A 19,432-nucleotide genomic window follows, 5' to 3' on the forward strand; every position below is an offset into this window, starting at 1 on the left:
CAGCCAGGCAAATTTTCATCAAAGACCAGCAGTGGTAGCCTATGATTTTCTTTTAGCACAAGTTTTTGTTTTTGTTTTTTAAGTCAATCTGCATTTTGCCTATGAAGGGCAAAGCAGCACATATGGTACTCACCTTCTGTTCACTCACCCATAGCTCCATTTGGACTCTGGAAGCATAGAGTGGAAATCATGTGTATGCTCCATGTGGCAACTTACACAGAGCAGAGGGTAAAAGCAGTGTGCACCTGAAAGCAGCCAAGCACCAGTGCGGTTAGTCGGAGGAAGTGGAGTCACTCCCCTTCTTCTCATACCTGGAAGGACTGAGTATTTCTCTTTTATTTTAGTATCGGAATAGAGTGAAGGTAGAGTGGAGGGCAGCTGGGTAGGGTGACAGTTAAATTAGCCTTTTGATTTACCCTGCACTATTCAACCTAAAATAGTTCCAGCTGCAATTGGACTTTACCTTTAAAATAACATAAACTGTATCCTGATGTCATAAATCTCCTGTGATGTTTATACATTTCTCCATTTTCACGGTTGAATCTGTTCAGGCTCCAGCGTCCATGTTCAGTGTCAGTTTAATGATGCCGGTAGTGGTCGAAAAGAGACTGTGATAAGTGATAAAAAGTCTGAAGGCCTCATACCAAAACTCAACGTACCAATGCCATCACCGTCCACTCACAGAATGCTGCGAAGACAGGTATGGACAACCATCTCTGGTTATAGGATTGTGATGTAGCTTTAAAGTGTGTATTTAAATATTGCTGTCAGTAATCAACAATTACTCACATCTATAATAAATGCTGCATTCACAGCTACAGTGTGTGTTGTGGTGCAGTGCATCAAATATGTATCATATGGAAAAAAGGTAGATAAAGCAAATAACAGCAGAGCAAAACCCCAACGGCAAAAGATATACAAATTGTAAAATCAATATTTAAATAAGTAAATCAATACCATCCACATTACAATATGCCAGTACTACCAACAGTTACGCAGTCTGCCTGATTTGATACAAATTGAATGGCTTGTTTAGGGAGACCCTCCTATTACATTTGGCAACTTCAAAGGAGATTGTACAGAGATTAGAGTGTGTGTGGCCAGCTTTAAAGGCTTGATTGGGCAATGTTGTCATGTCTTTGGATGGTCCTTGACGTCTGACAGTCAAGGTTACAAATCAATGATCCAGTCGCCTAAGGTGCTCCTCAGATAAGGTGGTAGTAGTGACAGCTTTAAAGACTTGATTGGGCAATGTTTTCATGTCTACAGGTGACCTATGCCGGGTGATTGTCAAAGTTACAAAACATGATCCAGTCAGCTAATGTGCTCCCCAGATAAGGTGGTGGTAGTGGCAACCAGCTTTAGGACTTGATTGGGCAAATGTTCTCTTGCCTACAGGTAGTGTTTTTGCCGGGTGACTGACAAGGTTACAAAACATAATCCAATTAACTAATGGTTCTGGTATGGGATGTCCCTCACTCTATACATATGTGTGCTAGTCAGGTGTCAACGAATATTGATTATATATTATTATTATACAGGATTTATATAGCGCCAACAGTTTGCGCAGCGCTTTACAATATAGGGCAGACATTACAATCACAATACAATTGAAGACAAGATGGTAAGGAGGGCTATAGGAGGGATTATATAGTGTAGTTTCACTTTAAGTGGCTGTGGTCTAACAGTAATAGACTCAACCTTTCGGTCTTGTGGCTTTATTAGCCATATACTAAATGAATGAATATACTAAATGAATGGAATGACTACAGAATTGTGGAAGGAACCCTCTGGTCCTATTTGTAAAGCCTGGAGTTCATCTTCACTATGTGGCACCTCATTCTCAATAGAACATTTTGTGAACATTGATTTTATTTATTATATTAGGATTTTCCTAATAATTCCTGAGATTTCAGGGTGCCTTAAGACAACAGATGATTGCCTCACCATCTGGATAATTCTGCAATCTGTACAGACAACCATTGGTCAACAGTTCAACACTTGAACATCCTGGTTTGACTTGCTTGGCTGTTTGGTATTGTTCTTAAAACATCCATGCTGGGCTGATCCGTGCATGATTTTTCATGTTTGTTCACTATTTATTACAAAAAGAGTTATTATGATTGACTTTTGGAAAGGCGGTTTGGGAGAGTCCAATTACAATGGCACCAAGACAGGAAAGGGGCACAAATTCTTTTGTTTAAAATTGCGAAAAGTTTGCAGATACCGACACCAGGCTCCATCCTGGATGAATCTGTTCACTCACATCTCCAAGAAAAAAAATGATACATTCACAGTTATTTCAGGTGGGCTTAACAATTATAACTGAAGAGCTTTGGGCATTGCTGCTGTACAACACTTCTGGGTGTTTTGGATAGTGTGGCCTTGCAGTATGCAGTGGTTCCTCCGGTCGGCATTTAAATAACTGCTCGAGCAGTGATATAGGGGTTGGCAGGAGGAAGCACAACACAAAGCAGCACTGTGCTATCCAACATACCTGGCTAGCCGTGAGCCCTGGAGCTCTTCAAGAAACTAAAGGTTTTACTCATCACCCACTGGTGAGGAAAGGATTCCTATTCTTTTACAGGGTGGCTCTGTTTCACTTTTGTTATAATAGCAGCAGGGTCACTGAAATGAAATTATATTGTGGCATTTGCTTACCTTTTTATCTTTATGTTTATCTTTTTAGAAGGCGATCCACAATGACTCCTTTGACATGCTATTGGACAGTAAGGAGAACGACAAGGGCGACGCAGTGGATCATATCATCATTAATTTACCTGTTTGCCAACCATCTGCAGAGGTGCCAAACGCTCCAAAACCAAAGGAGCCCGAAAGAACTTTGTGTGATCTGGAAAAACACAACCCATACACACAACACTGCCGCGATACGCCCCAGTGTCCGGGTCCTGCCCAGACAAACAGGTACTCTTTGAGAGAACCCCCCTCAGCCCAAGAAAGGACACATTTGTTGAGTACATGTCTTTGTAAAAAACACTTGAGCTTAAAAGCGTGCGAAACGCTAAGACTTTACTCTGCCGCTTACTCGTTAAGCCAGAAGGTCAAACTGGAAAACAGCAACAATGTAGTTCTGAAGGACATGAAGAAGTTCTACAGTGTTGACGCTCACAGTGCACTTAGCAAAACCACCTCATGGCTGGATGAAGCAAGAAGACATTCTATTGAAATTTGTTCCATGGAAAATAGTCTTTCTCGCTGCCCAGCATCCCGTTCTTGTGGCTTTATCAGTCATATACTCAACGAAAGGGACGACTTTCTAACCGTGCAGAGAACTGGTGGACACATTGCCCACTGCCCGGAGTGCATGCCCGCTTCCAGACATTCCTGTCTGGAGCCCGAGACTCTGAAAAGACAATCTTATTCGTTAGATTCTAAGGACCTCCCTAACATTGTTGATCCTTTAGTCCCAGAGATGTCAATATCTTAATTTCAATTGATGTTTTTTTTTATCAGTACTAACGAACAAACGACTATGACTATTTTTTGATGAAGCGTTAACATTTGTTAAAAAACCAGGAGCCGTTTCCATAGGTCAAAACTGAATGACGTTGGCGGCTCCGGGAAAATACTTGAACAACTTGTTCTCCTTGGACAAATAGCAATACACTTTCCAAAAAAAGGATTTTCATGTTTTTGTTTAGCTAGAAAAAAATACATTATGTTATTTTCTATTAAATAAAACTCTGCCTAGAGAGTCTATTTATTGGGGATAATGATTTGGAGTTCTAATACCGAATGCAGAGAAAAGATTGATTGTAGGCTACACACCATAGAATTCATATTTCAGGTAAAGTGACACTGTCACGAGGGAAGGATGGGAGCTGCCATTGCTGGGCCTCTTGAAGAAAATGCTAATTGCCTTGCTGTGTCTGACTTGCGTACTTTTGAAGATGTAGATGGGAGGTGCAGGATCCAAAATGGATTTTGCTCCTGAGGGTGAAGGTGATTCTATACTATGGAATATAATTATTCTGCCTAAACAGGTCTCTGACACGGAGGTGCCTCAGGTGAACCATGGAAGGCGAAAGGAGAATAATAGCACTATTCTGACTCCGATTGTTGTATTAGCGATGTATCCCTTGCTGAGACCTCTATGCCTTCCCTGTAAAAGCAGATATATTCACTGCGGACAATCCTTATCAGATAGCTGAACTCACCAAATACCTTCTCATCCACGAAGAGCTTTATTTGAATGCAGCAGGTTACAGCAGACAACAGGATACAGCAGATGAATGAGTAGACGGTATTTGAAGGTCGGAGATAGTAATGTTTCCAAACAGTCATGACACTAGAAACGACCGGTCTCATGAAGAAAGGGGAAATACATCATTGATTGGAGGGAACACAGAAAAACATGGTGCAATAACCCAAAATGACTACAAGATGTCAGTATAATAATTAGCTATAGTATACCAATGAGCAAATGGCTTGAGGAAAATAAACTATATGCATTCTCATTTCACATTAATATGAATGCTAACTATGACTATGGATTGTGTCATTTTTATACAACTATTGTGACAGCACAAGCACCACACCAAAATATTGGAGTCCAGTTATATTTATTTCATCACTGAAGATGCTGTATATACATGGTCTCCTATACTTTTGGCATGGTGCTCTTTTTTGCAGCTTCTGTTAAAATGTTTGATTCACAGACATGGAATAAGAATACTATAAATAAGTACCAGCAATTCTCAGAGTTCCTTATCTCAATACCTGTTCAGGTTAGCAATTCAGAAAGCATTGAACTCAAAGCTTCAACAGCCAGTGAACCGGCTTTCTCAATGGAGAGGTTAGCAATGGCAGCTCCTATGATTCTTTTATGACAAAGTCCCTCTAAGAGAGGTTCTTTTTTATATACTCAATAGTACACAGTTATTAGTAAAACAATAAATGTAAAGGACATTGTATGAAATTCTTAAATCTGATCTCTAGAAAAAAACTTCCAATTAAATATATTTCTCAATAGACACGAAGGATATAAATCTACTTTGTGTGCACCAAACACCTTGGCAAATCCAGTTATCAGCATATAAAAGTAGCAGTGACATCATCACTTGTCTGTACAAAGCCTGTGTAGAGAGCAGAGCTGTGGGAGGGACACCGCGGGCTCCACCCACTACAGACTGCCTGCAGAAAACTACAGGAGGGGCGGAGACAAGACCAGTCACCCTGCACAAGGAGAGAGCAGCAGTGACAGTAGATGATGGAGATTCCCAAACTTTAAAGTTATCACCAGAACAGAAGTAGGCAAGTGGAAATCTTCCAAATGAGACACCTATTCTGGTGGCAGCCGTCTAATAGCTAATTTCCCCCCACTTTGGAGAGATTTCATGCAACTTCCTGTTTCATCTCCCAGGAAGGGAGATGAAATCTCCCCAATAGGACACAGACAGACAAGAAAAACCTGACAGGGGTCCTAAACATTTCAGAAGGGTAAAGAAGGGTTGACATCTGTGTAGAAGGGTAAAGAAGAGTAGGAGTCTGTAGAAGGGTAAGGCAGGGTAGAAGCATGTAAAGGAGGGTAGAGGTCTGTGTAGAAGGGTAAGGATGGATGTCTGTGTAGAAGGGTAAAGAAGAGTAGAAGTCTGTGTAGAAGGGTAAAGAAGGGTAGAAGTCTGTGTAGAAGGGTAAAGAAGAGTAGAAGTCTGTGTAGAAGGGTAGAAGTCTGTGTAGAAGGGTAAAGAAGGGTAGATGTCTGTGTAGAAGGGTAAAGAAGGGTAGACGTCTGTGTAGAAGGGTAAAGAAGGGTAGATGTCCGTGTAGAAGGGTAAAGAAGGGTATAAGGGTACAGAAGGGTAGAAGTCTGTGTATAAGGGTACAGAAGGGTAGAAGTCTGTGTAGAAGGGTACAGAAGGGTGGAAGTCTGTGTAGAAGGGTAGAAGTCTGTGTAGAAGGGTACAGAAGGGTAGAAGTCTGTGTAGAAGGGTACGGAAGGGTAGAAGTCTGTGTAGAAGGGTACGGAAGGGTAGAAGTCTGTGTAGAAGGGTAGAGTCTGTGTAGAAGGGTACAGAAGGGTAGAAGTCTGTGTAGAAGGGTAGAAGTCTGTGTAGAAGGGTACGGAAGAGTAGAAGTCTGTGTATAAGGGTACAGAAGGGTAGAAGTCTGTGTAGAAGGGTACAGAAGGGTAGAAGTCTGTGTAGAAGGGTACAGAAGGGTAGAAGTCTGTGTAGAAGGGTACAGATGGGTAGAGTCTGTGTAGAAGGGTAGAAGTCTGTGTAGAAGGGTACGGAATGGTAGAAGTCTGTGTAGAAGGGTACGGAAGGGTAGAAGTCTGTGTATAAGGGTACAGAAGGGTAGAAGTCTGTGTAGAAGGGTACAGAAGGGTAGAAGTCTGTGTAGAAGGGTAAAGAAGAAAATAAGTCTGTGTAGAAGGGTAAAGAAGAGTAGACATATTCCCAGTTTAAAGTTTGCCTTGTCTTGAAAACTACAACTTCTACCGATAGGGCATGATAACTTTTCCTTAGATGCACGTGTATCAGTTTTCCCTTCTCTTATCCAGGAAACTGCACAATTTTACGTTGGTCACCCCTGCATTAGTTTTCTGATGATCTAGGATGTTCCCTTCAGTTGCCTCCATAGCCTTTTTACTAGAAGTAGAATTTTATCTACGTCACCTTTAGTCTTTTATATTGTGCATGTCCAGACTTTGTCAGAGGATTGAGTTCCTCAATTTCAGTTCTCAGAAGATGGCCCTAAGCTGCTCCTCAATTATTCTCTCAAAGGTCAGCCCTAAGCTGCTCCTAGGTCATCAAAACTTTTCTTCATCACAGACAGGTACAGACATGGTTCTCAGGGGATGACCCTAAGCTGCTCCTCACTCATTTCTTTTAGAGGAGAGCCCTCAGCTGCTCCTCAATTACGGCTCTCAGTGGATGACCCTAAGCTGCTTCTCAATTAGAGCTTTTAGGGTACAGTCCGTCCTAAGCTGTTTCTCAACTACAGCTCTTAGAGGACGGCCCTAAGCTGCTCCTCAATCATTACTTTTGGAGGACAGCCCTAAGCTGCTCCTCAACCATGGCTCTTAGAGGATGACCCTAAACTGCTCCTCAAGCATCCAAATTCTCTTCATCAAAGACAGGTACAGACACTGTTCCATTTCTTTGCTCAAACAGATCCTGTCCTTATCGGTACATCCACACAATAGTTTCAGTGGTTCTATATAAAAGAAAATTTCCAGATGCCTGAATATGAAGAATAGTAAGCTTTGCTTGTATCAGTTCAACTCTCAAACAAGATGAGCATTATAAAGATCATCTGCACATTAAATGAAAATTATATTTCATCTCTCTCTCTATCTCTCTCTTTTATATATAGCCATATTTCTGTGTATCTTCCCTTTTTATGTATTCCTTGTCATGCTATAATTTCTCCATAAGGAAGCACTACAGTCCTCCCCGCTGGGGAATGCCGGTACAATGTCAGATAATTGTGCAGTTTTCTATCTATAGTCCCCCACAGTCCAGTTGCACCCAAATCATTGTCACTCCCAAGTGGAGAAAAGTCTGTCCAATCAATGCCTGTATTTAAAGTGTCCCTGCAGGAGGATGACACAATCCTTTAAAGGGACCTCCAACAAATCTTATAGCTGTATATCTGTAGTATGAGATCATCTTAAGGCACTGCTATCCCTGCCAGATCTGGAGTGAGTTTTGGTGATGTCACTGCTCTTTTTGTTGGATGGAGAGGAAGTTGTACCTGAAGGCCTGCAGTGTAAGGATCTCCCTGCTCCTTCTTTATCCATTCTGGGGATCTCTGCTTCCTCCACTTCTCCTGCTGGTTTTCGAATATTACCCTATCCGTCATCAGGAGGAAGCTCTGACATGAGGAAGCAAAATGTTGCTCCTCTACCAAGACGGCATCTCCACACAGAGACACAGTGCATAACCATCCATGGTAAGTCAGCGATGGACATGCCTGGGACCTTTTCAAATATGGTGGGCCTGAGATTGGAGCAGGGGGTGGGGTGGGGCTGTCCATTTCCTTTTATATTTTTTTTCCTCTGATATTTTTAAATAGATTTTGCTGAGAGGAATATTTAATGTGGTTCCGGGGACTATAAAGATGGTTGTAGAGATACAAATGTGGGCTTTGTAATCGCTGTAATGGCAGTGAACTCCAACAGTTTCATGTAACATATCTCCATTCTCTGACAGCTTCCAGCAACACGTCTGGAGTCCCTGACCACCTACCTCAACTGAACCTCGGAGGCGGCCGGCTGTGTCATTGCTTCCTCCTGCCTGTCTCCTACTCCACTGCAGCGGTGGTATGTCCCTTGGCTTTTTCATGTCCTATACACTGTGTATAGAAAGTGATGACTCAGGGACGATAGACCACTGCAGTGGCGGGAGAGGCTCCAAGGACCGGTCTAAGAGCAAGCTGGCTCTGAGGACTGGGTAAGTATAACGGTTATTTCTGGGGATGCACCGATACCAGTATCGAGTACGAGTACCAATATTTATTTTTTCCGGTACTCGCCGATACCGAGTACCAGAAGTCCCATTCAGGAAGCCAGGAGGCATGCAATGACTCACCACTTGGCTTCCCCATTAGCCGGGAAGCTGGGCAGCGTGTAAAGACTCGCCACCTGGCTTCCCAATTAGCAATGAAGCTGCCCCAATGCTTCTCGTCACTATGTGACGAGAAAGCATGGAGCCGGCTTGCTGGCCAACCATGGAAGCCGGGGGCGCCGTGTAATGACGCGGCGCCCGGCTTCCTGATTGGCTGGCTCCACGCTCCCTCGTCATGAGGTGACGAGGGAGCATGAAGCCAGCTTCCCGGCCAATCAGAAAGCCGGGCAGTGCGTAATGACGTGCTGCCCCGGCTTCCTGATAGTATCAGGCTAGGCATCGGGGCATTTGGGTGAGTACTCGTCCAAATACTCGGTATCAGCACCGATACTAGTATCGGTATCGGTGCATCCCTAGTTATTTCTGACCCTAGGTAAAAACGAGCATTTAACCCCCTGCAGTGTGGGGGGTAGCCCCACTGCAAGGGTTAAGGACGTTTTTACCCAGAGTTGTAGTTTAAATCCAAACTGCAGGCTCTTGCTGCTAGTTACTCAACTCCAAATCATAAATTTGAGTTCCCTAGGCCTCCTATTGCAAAATGTCATAAACGCACAATATTAATTAAAAAAAAAACATCATATTTTTGCACTGGAGCAGCAGAGCATTGCAACCACTATTGGGTAGCCCCACTGCAAGGGTTAAGACATTTTTAACCCGGGGTTCTGCTGTAAGGTTGGCCATACATTAGAATCTTGGACGATTTACAGGAATCAGCCAAGTGTGTGTGGTCCTGCCAGCTCGACAAAAGTCAATTACTGAATCGACTTTCCTCGAAAAAGAAGCCGGGCCAAAAACCTTTGGACCAAAAGTGACTGCGGCCAATCAGCTGTAGCTTGACAGAGGCGGGCACCTGCTCTCAGAACCCAATGCACACAGAGGGAGATCCGTCCATCCACATACAATGTGTTTGCAAATGGGGGACAAGAAGCTGCCTAGGTGTAGGTTGTACAATGGACATGTTGACTATGGCACCAGACAATGAGAACACCGAAAGAATCCAACATTAAGCTCATGTTTATTACAGGAATTACACGCAGCGTATAATGCGATTCATTAAAAGGCAGTAAAAAATAAAGTTTCAGGATTTCATATTTTGCGTCTGTTTGTATAAAATCGTAAGAACAAAATCTATGTACAAAGGGGGGATATCGATCAAGACTGGTGCTGGGAAAAGCCAGCAGAATGGGCGCGACCTGAAGGAAATCCTCCCTCTAATGGGCAGAGGTAATATTGTGCTACTTCACCTTTTCCACAAGGATGGCCATTACCGGCCTCACATAGAAAAATGCCAGCTGCCTGGCAGTTATGGCGACTCTCCGGCTGTCATACTTTCTGAACAGCGGATCAGAAAATTCTGGGAAATGTTACAACTCCTAATCTGCTGATCCTAGTTCAACTAGGACTGAAACCAGAAGCCAGAAAACTACCATTTTCAGCATGACAGGTCAGCCTCAGGAAAAGGTTCCTGAACAGGTGGAAGGGGTGCTCTGGTTTGAAGCAAGTATGATAAATAGGGATCAGATCAGGTCCAAACTAGGAAGCTACATGGGGCCTCCCATCCAATCAGCTGCAAGTCGGAGCATTCCCCACCCCACAGATGACCATAAGCAAAGGGGCAGGATGCTTGTGTTGATGTCATTGACCTTATATGGCCACATGATTATATTTAGTCACTGTCATTTGCCTAATATAGCCATACAAGGTCAATGACGCTACTGCATCCTGCCCCTTTGCTTATGTCAAGCTGCAGGCAGGCAGGGAGCAGCTGATTGGGAGGCATGGAAGGAGTTTCCATCAGAGGGGCTCCATTTCCCACTCAAGCAAGAATCTAACCATTTAGTGCTACCCTAGGGAACAAACACTTTTTAAATGTCAGGAAAGTTTGCAAACTCTCTACGTTATGGGGCTGATCCTTTTTTCTACTCCTTAAGATGAGGTATGGGAGTAGAATACAACTATTACACTAGGATATGATATATGCACAGGTCCACAGGTATGCTCCTCGGGGGCGGTACAAGGGAATCAAGGAATCAAGTGATTTTGTTTCTGATTTGCTACCGGTCTAGCAGTGTTCTCCGAGGTCCTGGCTACTTCAGATGCCCTAGATCGGGTAGGCGACCTTGGCACTCTTTCAACCTCGGCTGAGGTGCCCTACCCCTGCCCTAGGCTGCTATTTGAGGTCCATCGCATATGTTCTTAGCACCCCTCTGACCCTTCCCTATGAAAGATAAGACAACTCACTGACATTGACCAGGATACCTGTCTTCTGTTCACATTTGCAAAATCTGTTTGTCATAATGCATTTAATAATAATGTGCTGTTTAAGTTTACTTCTTGTTCCTATTAGTACTATAGGTTTTTATTAACGTCCCATAATGGAAAAAAATGAATGTTCTGAAGCAGTCACCTGACTCTGAACAGCCTCACTGCCGTGAAATTGGCACACAGCGAATGATCATGACCATGTAAATCTTAGTCAGGGGGTAAACTGACTAAGATTTACATGGTCATGATCATTCGTTGTGTGTGAGTCAGGTGACTGCTTCAGAACACTAGAATAGAAGCTTCTGTATTGTCCCACTGAAAACCAGTTAGACCCAGCTGCTGTTTCCAGTGCATGGTTCTAATGATTATTAATATTTCCAGCAAGATGTCATTTTTCACCCTGGCCAAATCCCAATGCCAGAATATCTACCGGGCCATCCCTAGAATGATGCCTCAGGCGGGATCTCTTTGGGTCAAGTGAGGGGGCGGCAGGGCACCTCTGCTGCACAATGTTTGCAGTGTGCCTGGCGCCTCTTTTATGGTCAGAGCATCACAGGTTGCTAAGAGCTGGGCGGGAAGATGTGTAATGGCCATACACATCTTCCCGCCCAGCTCCTAGCATTAGAACCATGCACTGGAAATAGCAGATGGGGTCTAACTGGTTTTCAGTGAAACGAATGATCATGACCATGTAAATCTTAGTCAGGGGGCAACCTGGGACAATCTAGCCAGCATCCCAACCAGCTCCCGGCAACCAGTGATGTTAGTGAGGTGGGTGGGACACCGGCCAGAGGCGGATGATGCAGACCCACCAACCCCCGTTAGCGTGCACAGCACAACACCTGCTCAGACCCCCTAGAATGTGCACTGCCACTATTAACTAATTAACTATTTTTGAAGACATTAAATTGGTGGGTAAAGTACCCCTTTAACGTGGTTTTTTGTTGTTGTAAATAACCACTTATCTGTATAAGGCTGCAGGAAAACAAGTACAATGAACCATATATAATAAACAGCACCAGCTTGCCTTGTAAGGTACCACCCAACCATCCACACAGTCAGACCTCGGTTTGCGTCTGCTCCACAAATTCTAAAACCAACAGCCCCCATTCTGGAGACAAGATTTCAACAACGTCCTTATTAACTGGTTGTACCGTGAACTCCAACCTGCCCGGGGCAGGAGAGCACGGGTCAGGCACCTCCAGGTCAACCACGCGGTAGATGCAAGCGTGCGCCAGTCCGAGAAGGTGAGCCTGAGACTCTGGTGCTCGTTGGCAGGTGACGCCCCGACAGTATATTCGGAAGTGGCGAATGTTGTCCATGCTGTGGCTCCAGTAGAGGGTGAGGCTGACAAAGAGTTGATTGGTCTGCTCATCCCTCCGCCACAGGATGTGGGACAGAGAGAGGTCAGTAGGCGGCACGGGACGAGGCGGAGGTAGAGAAACATCGAGAGCCTGAGGAGGAGAAAAAAAGAAGCACACGTTGGAAATGCCATCGATGTCATCCACAAGGGAGTGACATTTTTTATTATTATCAATGTTAAAGTATTTTTAGTGGTTACCCTTATTTCTCCGAGGCGACACACAAAGTTTTGCTCCTCTTCACTAGGCGTCAGGTTGGCAAAATGTACCGATAAACTGGTCAGGACACATCCGCTGAGCTGCACCTCATAATATCTGAAATAATGTCAACAAGTTAGAACAAAAGCAACCTCTGTATATACACAAGCGCCAGTAAACATCTTTTTTTTAGATTTTATCAGAGTATGGAGGGGTCAAAATCTGTTTTATTTAAGCTGAATTAAACATCAATACAGCAGGCATTCAGCTCTTCATTAAAAGGGTGAAACTCAATGACAAACTGCAGGCAAGTCAGTCTTAATCACAGATACATTAACTGTTTGTAGAGGTGTAGCGCCTACACGTTTCAGGGCAGTGCCCCCTTCATCAGGTCCGTTTGTCTGGAATATTTGTTTCTAAGGCAAGGTTGAGTAATTAAAAACCTTTCTTATATAAAAAGAACTTCTGTTTGTCTAAGTAAGGCCTCGTTGAGATGGGCTGCAGTCTCCACTGCCCTCTGAAAAGCAAACCGCAGTGGATTCCTTTCAGGGGGCAGAGGAGCAGCAGCTGCCTGGCGTTCAAGAGGAGATACTGCCACCTCCTAAATAAAGTTATTTATTTTTTTATCCCAATTAGTTTTTCTATTGAAGTACTGTGGGTACGTGGTTGCGGCGCTGTCCTATTCATTTCAATTGTCGCGTTTGAAAGTGGCACTACCTGTCAAACACAAAATGCTTTTGATTTGTGACGCAAAGCATTGGGGCCATGGCAATGTCTCCGTGGCTGGGGGGGGGATTAAAATTGCACATCAACTGTGCGGCCTTACTGCCCCCTCACCACTCGTGTAAATGAGGCCTAACAGATTTACGCAAAGAATTTGGACCATTAAAAAAAAAATCAATCTTTTAGCGTAAGCAACCTGCAAAAGGGGGTGCTTAACGTAGTCTGTGACCCAATATTTGAAATATGTTTTTTAATCGATTTATAGTTCTAAAGCACTTTTCTCCTAGGGGACTGAAAGCGATATACCTGATGTTGAGGCACATGGTGATGCCACCATCTTTGGCACGCTCAGTTGAATACCATACAAGGGCCAGTTTTAGACAATTAGGGTCAATTTTAGACAGGAGCCAATTAACCTACCAGCATGCCTTTGGAATCTGGGAGGAAACTGAAGTACCCGGAAGAAACTCACACAAGCACAGAGAGAACATGCAAACTCCATGCAGATAGACTCCTGATCTTGACTTCACTGTGCTCCCCATATTTCTCCTCACTCCCAATCATTTCCTGTCTTGGGGGCACCTGTTACTAACATTACATTTCTAGCACACAGAATAGTGAAGTTAGTTATAATTTAAATACAAATAAAATTGTTAAAGCTAATAAAATAATACTTGAGGGGAGGAAGGAGTTCATTAGGACTGATTAGGTTTAAAGAGACATCGTCCTCTTGCCAATTCAAGGCAAATTGACAATGTCTTTGGTGATACTCACCTTGCCAGTGCTATATTGCTCCTGCTTCTTCCTCCAGCACAGCCGGCAACAATACCTGGTGCTTCCGCTGTGGTGGGAGCATGCGCCCACCTATGTGACAATGTGCAGGTCTAGCCACAAATCGCTGGGCCCAAGCACTGTCACAAGAAGAGGGACTAGAAGGAAGTGGAATAAAAGGGATGGACCTGCAAGGTTTATCCTCTTGGTGTGTCTGGCCAATTATGGTGTGTATGAGTCAATATAGGTGTCTGACAACCAGACAGGCAGCTTCTACATTCCAGAGGATCTCCACTGTCTCCTTGGTTTGTAGTGTCAAATTGAAGGATGGAGACTTGAAGTGCCACACTCCATTTAATAGTCCCGATACATCAATGTAGGCTTAAGGGGACTTTATAGAAATAGCCAATGCATTTCGGGGGCTTATACAAATACCCCCTTCATCAGGGCTTACTAACAGAGACTGTGATGGCTTGAATTTGGATACCATTTCAATACCATTTTGTCCAATGTCTGGGAATGCACAGAGCTTTCAAAAACTATGTAACCCCTAAACAAAGAAATCCCTTTCATGGAGCTGTCTAGTAACCAAGTAACACAGTTGATGTATTTAGAATATATAAAGCAGATTTAATAGAAAAATTACATAAAACATCAAATCACCTACTACAAGACATCTAAAATCATTTAAAATAATGTTTTTGATTTTAGATGTCTTGTAGTAGGTGATTTGATGTTTTATGTAATTTTTCTATTAAATCTGCTTTATATATTCTAAATACATCAACTGTGTTACTTGGTTACTAGACAGCTCCATGAAAGGGATTTCTTTGTTTAGGGGTTAAATAGTTTTTGAATTATCTTACTGAAACCCTGGAGACTAGTCTACATAAATGTTATTTGTAGCGTAACTCCTTTTTCCCCTATTTTGTTCACGATTGCACAGAGCTCTTCAGCAGCTGATCAGCATACCTTCCTGTAGTAACCAAGGTCCATAAGTGGTTAATATACCAACCTTTTTACCCATCCAGATTCTTTGCCATGTTGAGTGTCTGTAAGAAACGTAGGCGGACCTTGGAGGGAGGTCGGAGTGTGCGTTCGATGCTGCACTATTTGACGAGGGAGAGAACACATAAAGCAAAAGTTACCTTGTTATAGTGTTGACCTGAAACAGACAAAGCTTAAGAGATCAGCCTGGCCTTGAGTCTGGCATGGCTACTAAAACAGGGAGGAAACATACATAAATAATGTAAATTGAAATAATTACTAAGGCTGCTCTAGAGTGGGGGTTCTAGATTATTACAGAAATCCACTGATGACAAATATGGTACTGGATATGTCAAATATACTGTCATTACAATAATATACACATATGATAAAGGGACTCCTGTAGTATTTATGTTTCTTTAAATATCTTCATTTTTTGATAATAGTGTCCCTGTAAAGCCCAAATGAAGTCACAGATATAGACATGTAGTCATCCAGACGTTGTACTAACTACCTCAAATATCAGCTTTACCTCCAGTTTCCTGATATAACTATTTTGTACTAAATTGGTCCAAACTCAAGCTGCGGCAGAGACGTACCTACAAGACATTCCACCCCTGGCATCCCGGCCAGCTCCTGGCAACCAGTGACATCCCTGGTTGCCAGGAGCTGGGCGGGACGCTGGCCAGAGCATCCCCAGGTTGCTAAGAGCTGGGCGGGGAGATATCTAAGGGCCATATATATCTCCAAACCCAGCTCTTAGCAACCTGGGACGCTCTGGCTGGCGTCCCGCCCAGCTCCTGGCAACCACAGTCTGCAAGAGGGTGCTTGTGATGAGCCCTATGGTTTTTTTACCCATTTGGGCTAGCCATACACATTTATGGAAATCGATAGCTTCCCAAATCCAAGCAAAACAGTGTGGATGGAAGACTCTTCCCTGCCGGGTAATGTATTCAGACAGCCGATTCTCCCCCCCCCTTCCCGGGTGTTTGAATATCCCAATAGTGACTGCATATGAATGGTTCCAGTCACTGATTGAAACATTGAAATAGCCTGATGGGAAATCGTTGGCCCTTCAACTTTTGTGGATCCAGGTGTTGCCAGCAGGGCAAGGAAACTTTGCCCAATTCAGCAGGACATTTGAACCATGTATGACCTATGATAGCACTCAGCACTGAATTGGAAGAGCAGGGGAATTATTTCAACTAAAGAAAAAATGTATTTTAAGACATCTCTAATGATGGCCATACACAATTCCCCTATCCACACTAAACAGACTGGTTCTGCTGGCTATTGTATTAAACTGGGATTTAAAGGAATGTTTCCCTCACGTGGTGGATTTCCACATTGATGAAACCACATTGATGAAACAACTCTTACCCCACCTGGGTATATGTGATGTTATTTGCCTAGTAGAACAGTTCTAGGAGAAGATCCTGCCCTGATGTCTACATAATGTTAGTAGTATATTGTATATCCTTGTCTGAAGTTCACGTGCAGTTTGTCGTCACAGCACAAGCACTGCCGGCCTTCCTCTAGTGAAAAACATCTCACCGGTCAGTTCAGAAATACTCTCCACACTGCACACTGGGGCGTCTTGGGTGGAGAGCTCCAGCGATACCGCAACATTGGGTGACTCCTCCAGCCTGTAGACCATGGAGAGCAAGAGCTTCTCTGGAACAGGAACATGTAGAGAAAACAACCTACCAAAACACAACATTGTACAAGTAAGAGATCTACAGTTGTGTGCAAAAGAAAGTACGCCCTCTTCAAATTCTATGGTTTTAAGTAGGGATGCACCGATACCATTTTTTTTCTGTATCGAGTACCGATATTTTTTTTATTTTTCGTACTCGCAGATACCAAACACCTATACCGGAAGTCCCATTAAGAAAGCCAGGCGGCGTGTAATGACTGGCCGCCCAGCTTCCTGATTAGCCGGGAAGCCGGATGGCGTGTAATGACTCACCCCCGGCTTCCTGATTACCCGGGAAGCCGACTCCACGCTCCCTCGTCACCAGGTGACGAGGAAGCATGGGGCCGGATTTCTGGCCAATCAGGAGGCTGGGGGCAGGATATGACTTGCCGTCCGGCTTTCCCATTGGCCAGCTTCCAGACCAATCTGAAAGCCCGGTGGCGAGTCATTATACACCCCCTGGCTTCCTGATTGGATGGAAAGCCGGCTCCATGCTCCCTCGTCACTAGGTGACGAGGAAGCATGGAGCCAGCTTTCTGGCCAATCAGGAGGCTGGGGGGCGGGAAATGACTCACTGCCCGGCTTCCTGATTGGCCAGCTTCATGACTAATCAGGAAGCCGGGCGGTGAGTCATTACATGCAACCTGTCTTCCTGATTGGCTGGGAAGCCAAGTGACGAGGGAGCATGGAGCCGGCCCCCTGGCTTCCTGTTTGGCCGTGAAGCCAGCTTAATGCTCCCTGGTGACGAGGAAGCATAGAGCCAGCTTCCCGGCCAATCAGGAAGCCGACGTTGTGTAATAACTCGCCGCCCGGCTTCCTGATACCGGAGTAAGCTTTGGGAGTATTTGGGCGAGTACGAGTACTCACCCAAATACTCGGTATCAGCACCGATACTAGTACTAGTATCGGTGCATCCCTAGTTTTAAGTATCAGGACATAATAAAAATCATCTGGTCCTTAGCAGGTCTTAGAATTAGGTAAATAGAACCTCAGATAACCAACAACACATGACATATTACACCGTGTCATTATTTATTTTACAAACATCAAGCCAAAATGGAGAAGTTATATGTGGAAAAACTAAGTACACCCGTACTGCTTCCATAGGAATCAAGAGGATAAGTAGCAGCCAGGTGCTGCTAATCAAATGCCCTTGATCCATTGAAAGCTGACGTTTTAGCAGTTTGCTGGTCTGGAGTATTCAGGTGTGTGTTAACACAATGCCAAAGGGGCAAGACATCAGGAATAATCTTAAGGTGCCCATACACCTTACGACCATCGCAAGACTTTTGTCTTGCGATGGTCGTATGCTTATTGAAAGCTCGTACGATCTGCCCACCTTGGACGTGCAGAGCGTACTTGCGATCATCAAAAGCCCGCCCCGCTGAGGGGCGGGCTTCCGATGACCGCAATGCAGAACGGGCAGTGTGCGTGCGCACACCGGCCAGTTCCGCAGCTATAGGACGAGCAGGCTAGAAACCCGCCGACAATCATACGATTCTCGGCAGGTTTTTGAGCATGTTGGTTCGACAAAAGACGTGCGACCGTACATTAGAAACGGTCGCACGTCTTCGTTCACACTGCTCGATTCTCGTACGATCGCGGGATTTCGCCCGATTCTCGTACGAGAATCGAGCAGTGTATGGGCACCTTAAGAGAAGTCCAACAATCTGGAAAGGGTTATAAGGCCATTTCCAAACAATTTAAAGTCCATCATTCAACAGTGAGGAAGATAATTTACAAGTGGAAAACATTCAAGACAGTTGCCGATCTTCCCAGGAGTGGACGTCCCCGCAAATTCACCCCAGGGTTAGACCGTGCAATGCTCAGAGACATTGCAAAAAAATCCAATAGTTACATCTCAGACTCTACAGGTCTCAGCATGTTAACGTTCATGACAGTACAATTAGAAAAAGACTAACTATGGCTTTGTTTGGAAGGGTTTCCAGGAGAAAGCCTCTTCTCTCTAAAAAGAACATGGCAGCACGGCTTAGTTTTGTAAAGTTGCATCTGAACAAACAACAAGACTTCTGGAACAATGTCCTTTAGACAGACGAGATAAAAGTGGAGATGTTTGGCCATAATGCACAGCGCCACATTTGGCGAAAACCAGACACAGCATATCGGCACAAACACTTCATACCAACTGTCAGGCACGGTGGTGGAGGGGGTCACACCTGAGGCCCAGAGGGTATACTAAAGCTACTGCAACATGTCAGGTGAACAAAACTCTATCGGGCAACTCACTTCAAAGAGACGCCATTGGTGTCTGCCGATAGCTTTCCTTCCACCAGGAGAGAGTTGCCTCCATTCCAGGCTTCCTGTGGGCAAACCCGAGTCTTCACATAACTGATGCCTTCATCCAGTTCTACCGAAGAGAAGATGGGCTGCAACTCCTGAGCACTCAAATTAAACCAGGCCCCGGTGTCTTCCGCCTGCAGAAGAGCAAGGAAACTTTCAATGACCATCGGAGTTACAAAAACACCATTACATCTTTACTGGAACAGTACAGTATGTATATCTCATAGCTAGATCCTACACTGCAGCAGCAGCCCAGCATTGTCAAGAAAAGTGGTCAAGTGCTACTGTACAAGGGACTACAAACGGCTGATATCAGGACACCATCAGGTACCTACACTAGTTGCATTTAAAAAAAAAAACTGTAGACATAATCGAAGAAATAGTACAGAATGTGTTGTACTCAGCTTATAAATGCAATTAAAGTATTACTAAAGGCTGGGCGTTTTTTACCTTAATGCATTCTCTACATTAAGGTAAAAAATGCCCAGTACCATTTTTGACTCCCCCCCCCCCCCCCCCCCCCCACCCCCTCCCCT

At 44.2% G+C, this 19,432-nt stretch overlaps 2 protein-coding genes across 4 annotated transcripts in view; one reads left to right on the forward strand and one right to left on the reverse strand.

Moving 5' to 3' along the window:
- The window catches only part of CACNA1G (calcium voltage-gated channel subunit alpha1 G), a 166,546-nt gene extending 162,933 nt beyond the window's left edge, over positions 1–3,613 (forward strand). For all 3 annotated transcript variants that reach the window (XM_018567867.1, XM_018567869.1, XM_018567868.1), the window contains 2 exons: positions 552–700; positions 2,690–3,613. In XM_018567867.1, the coding sequence (XP_018423369.1) occupies positions 552–700; positions 2,690–3,448 (908 nt within the window). In that variant the 3' untranslated portion in view covers positions 3,449–3,613. The remainder of the gene's footprint in view (positions 1–551; positions 701–2,689) is intronic.
- An 8,220-nt stretch (positions 3,614–11,833) lies between these two features.
- Positions 11,834–19,432, reverse strand: part of ENGASE (endo-beta-N-acetylglucosaminidase) — a 20,097-nt gene continuing 12,498 nt past the window's right edge. The window contains exons 10-14 of the mRNA XM_018567863.1: positions 18,843–19,030; positions 16,454–16,602; positions 14,928–15,021; positions 12,421–12,535; positions 11,834–12,313 (exon numbers count right to left, since the gene is read on the reverse strand). Of these exons, the coding sequence (XP_018423365.1) occupies positions 11,918–12,313; positions 12,421–12,535; positions 14,928–15,021; positions 16,454–16,602; positions 18,843–19,030 (942 nt within the window). The 3' untranslated portion in view covers positions 11,834–11,917. The remainder of the gene's footprint in view (positions 12,314–12,420; positions 12,536–14,927; positions 15,022–16,453; positions 16,603–18,842; positions 19,031–19,432) is intronic.

The sequence above is a fragment of the Nanorana parkeri genome, unplaced genomic scaffold, assembly GCF_000935625.1.
Source record: "Nanorana parkeri isolate BGI_ZX_2015 unplaced genomic scaffold, ASM93562v1 scaffold1106, whole genome shotgun sequence".
In the NCBI taxonomy this organism is placed as follows: Eukaryota; Metazoa; Chordata; class Amphibia; order Anura; family Dicroglossidae; genus Nanorana; species Nanorana parkeri.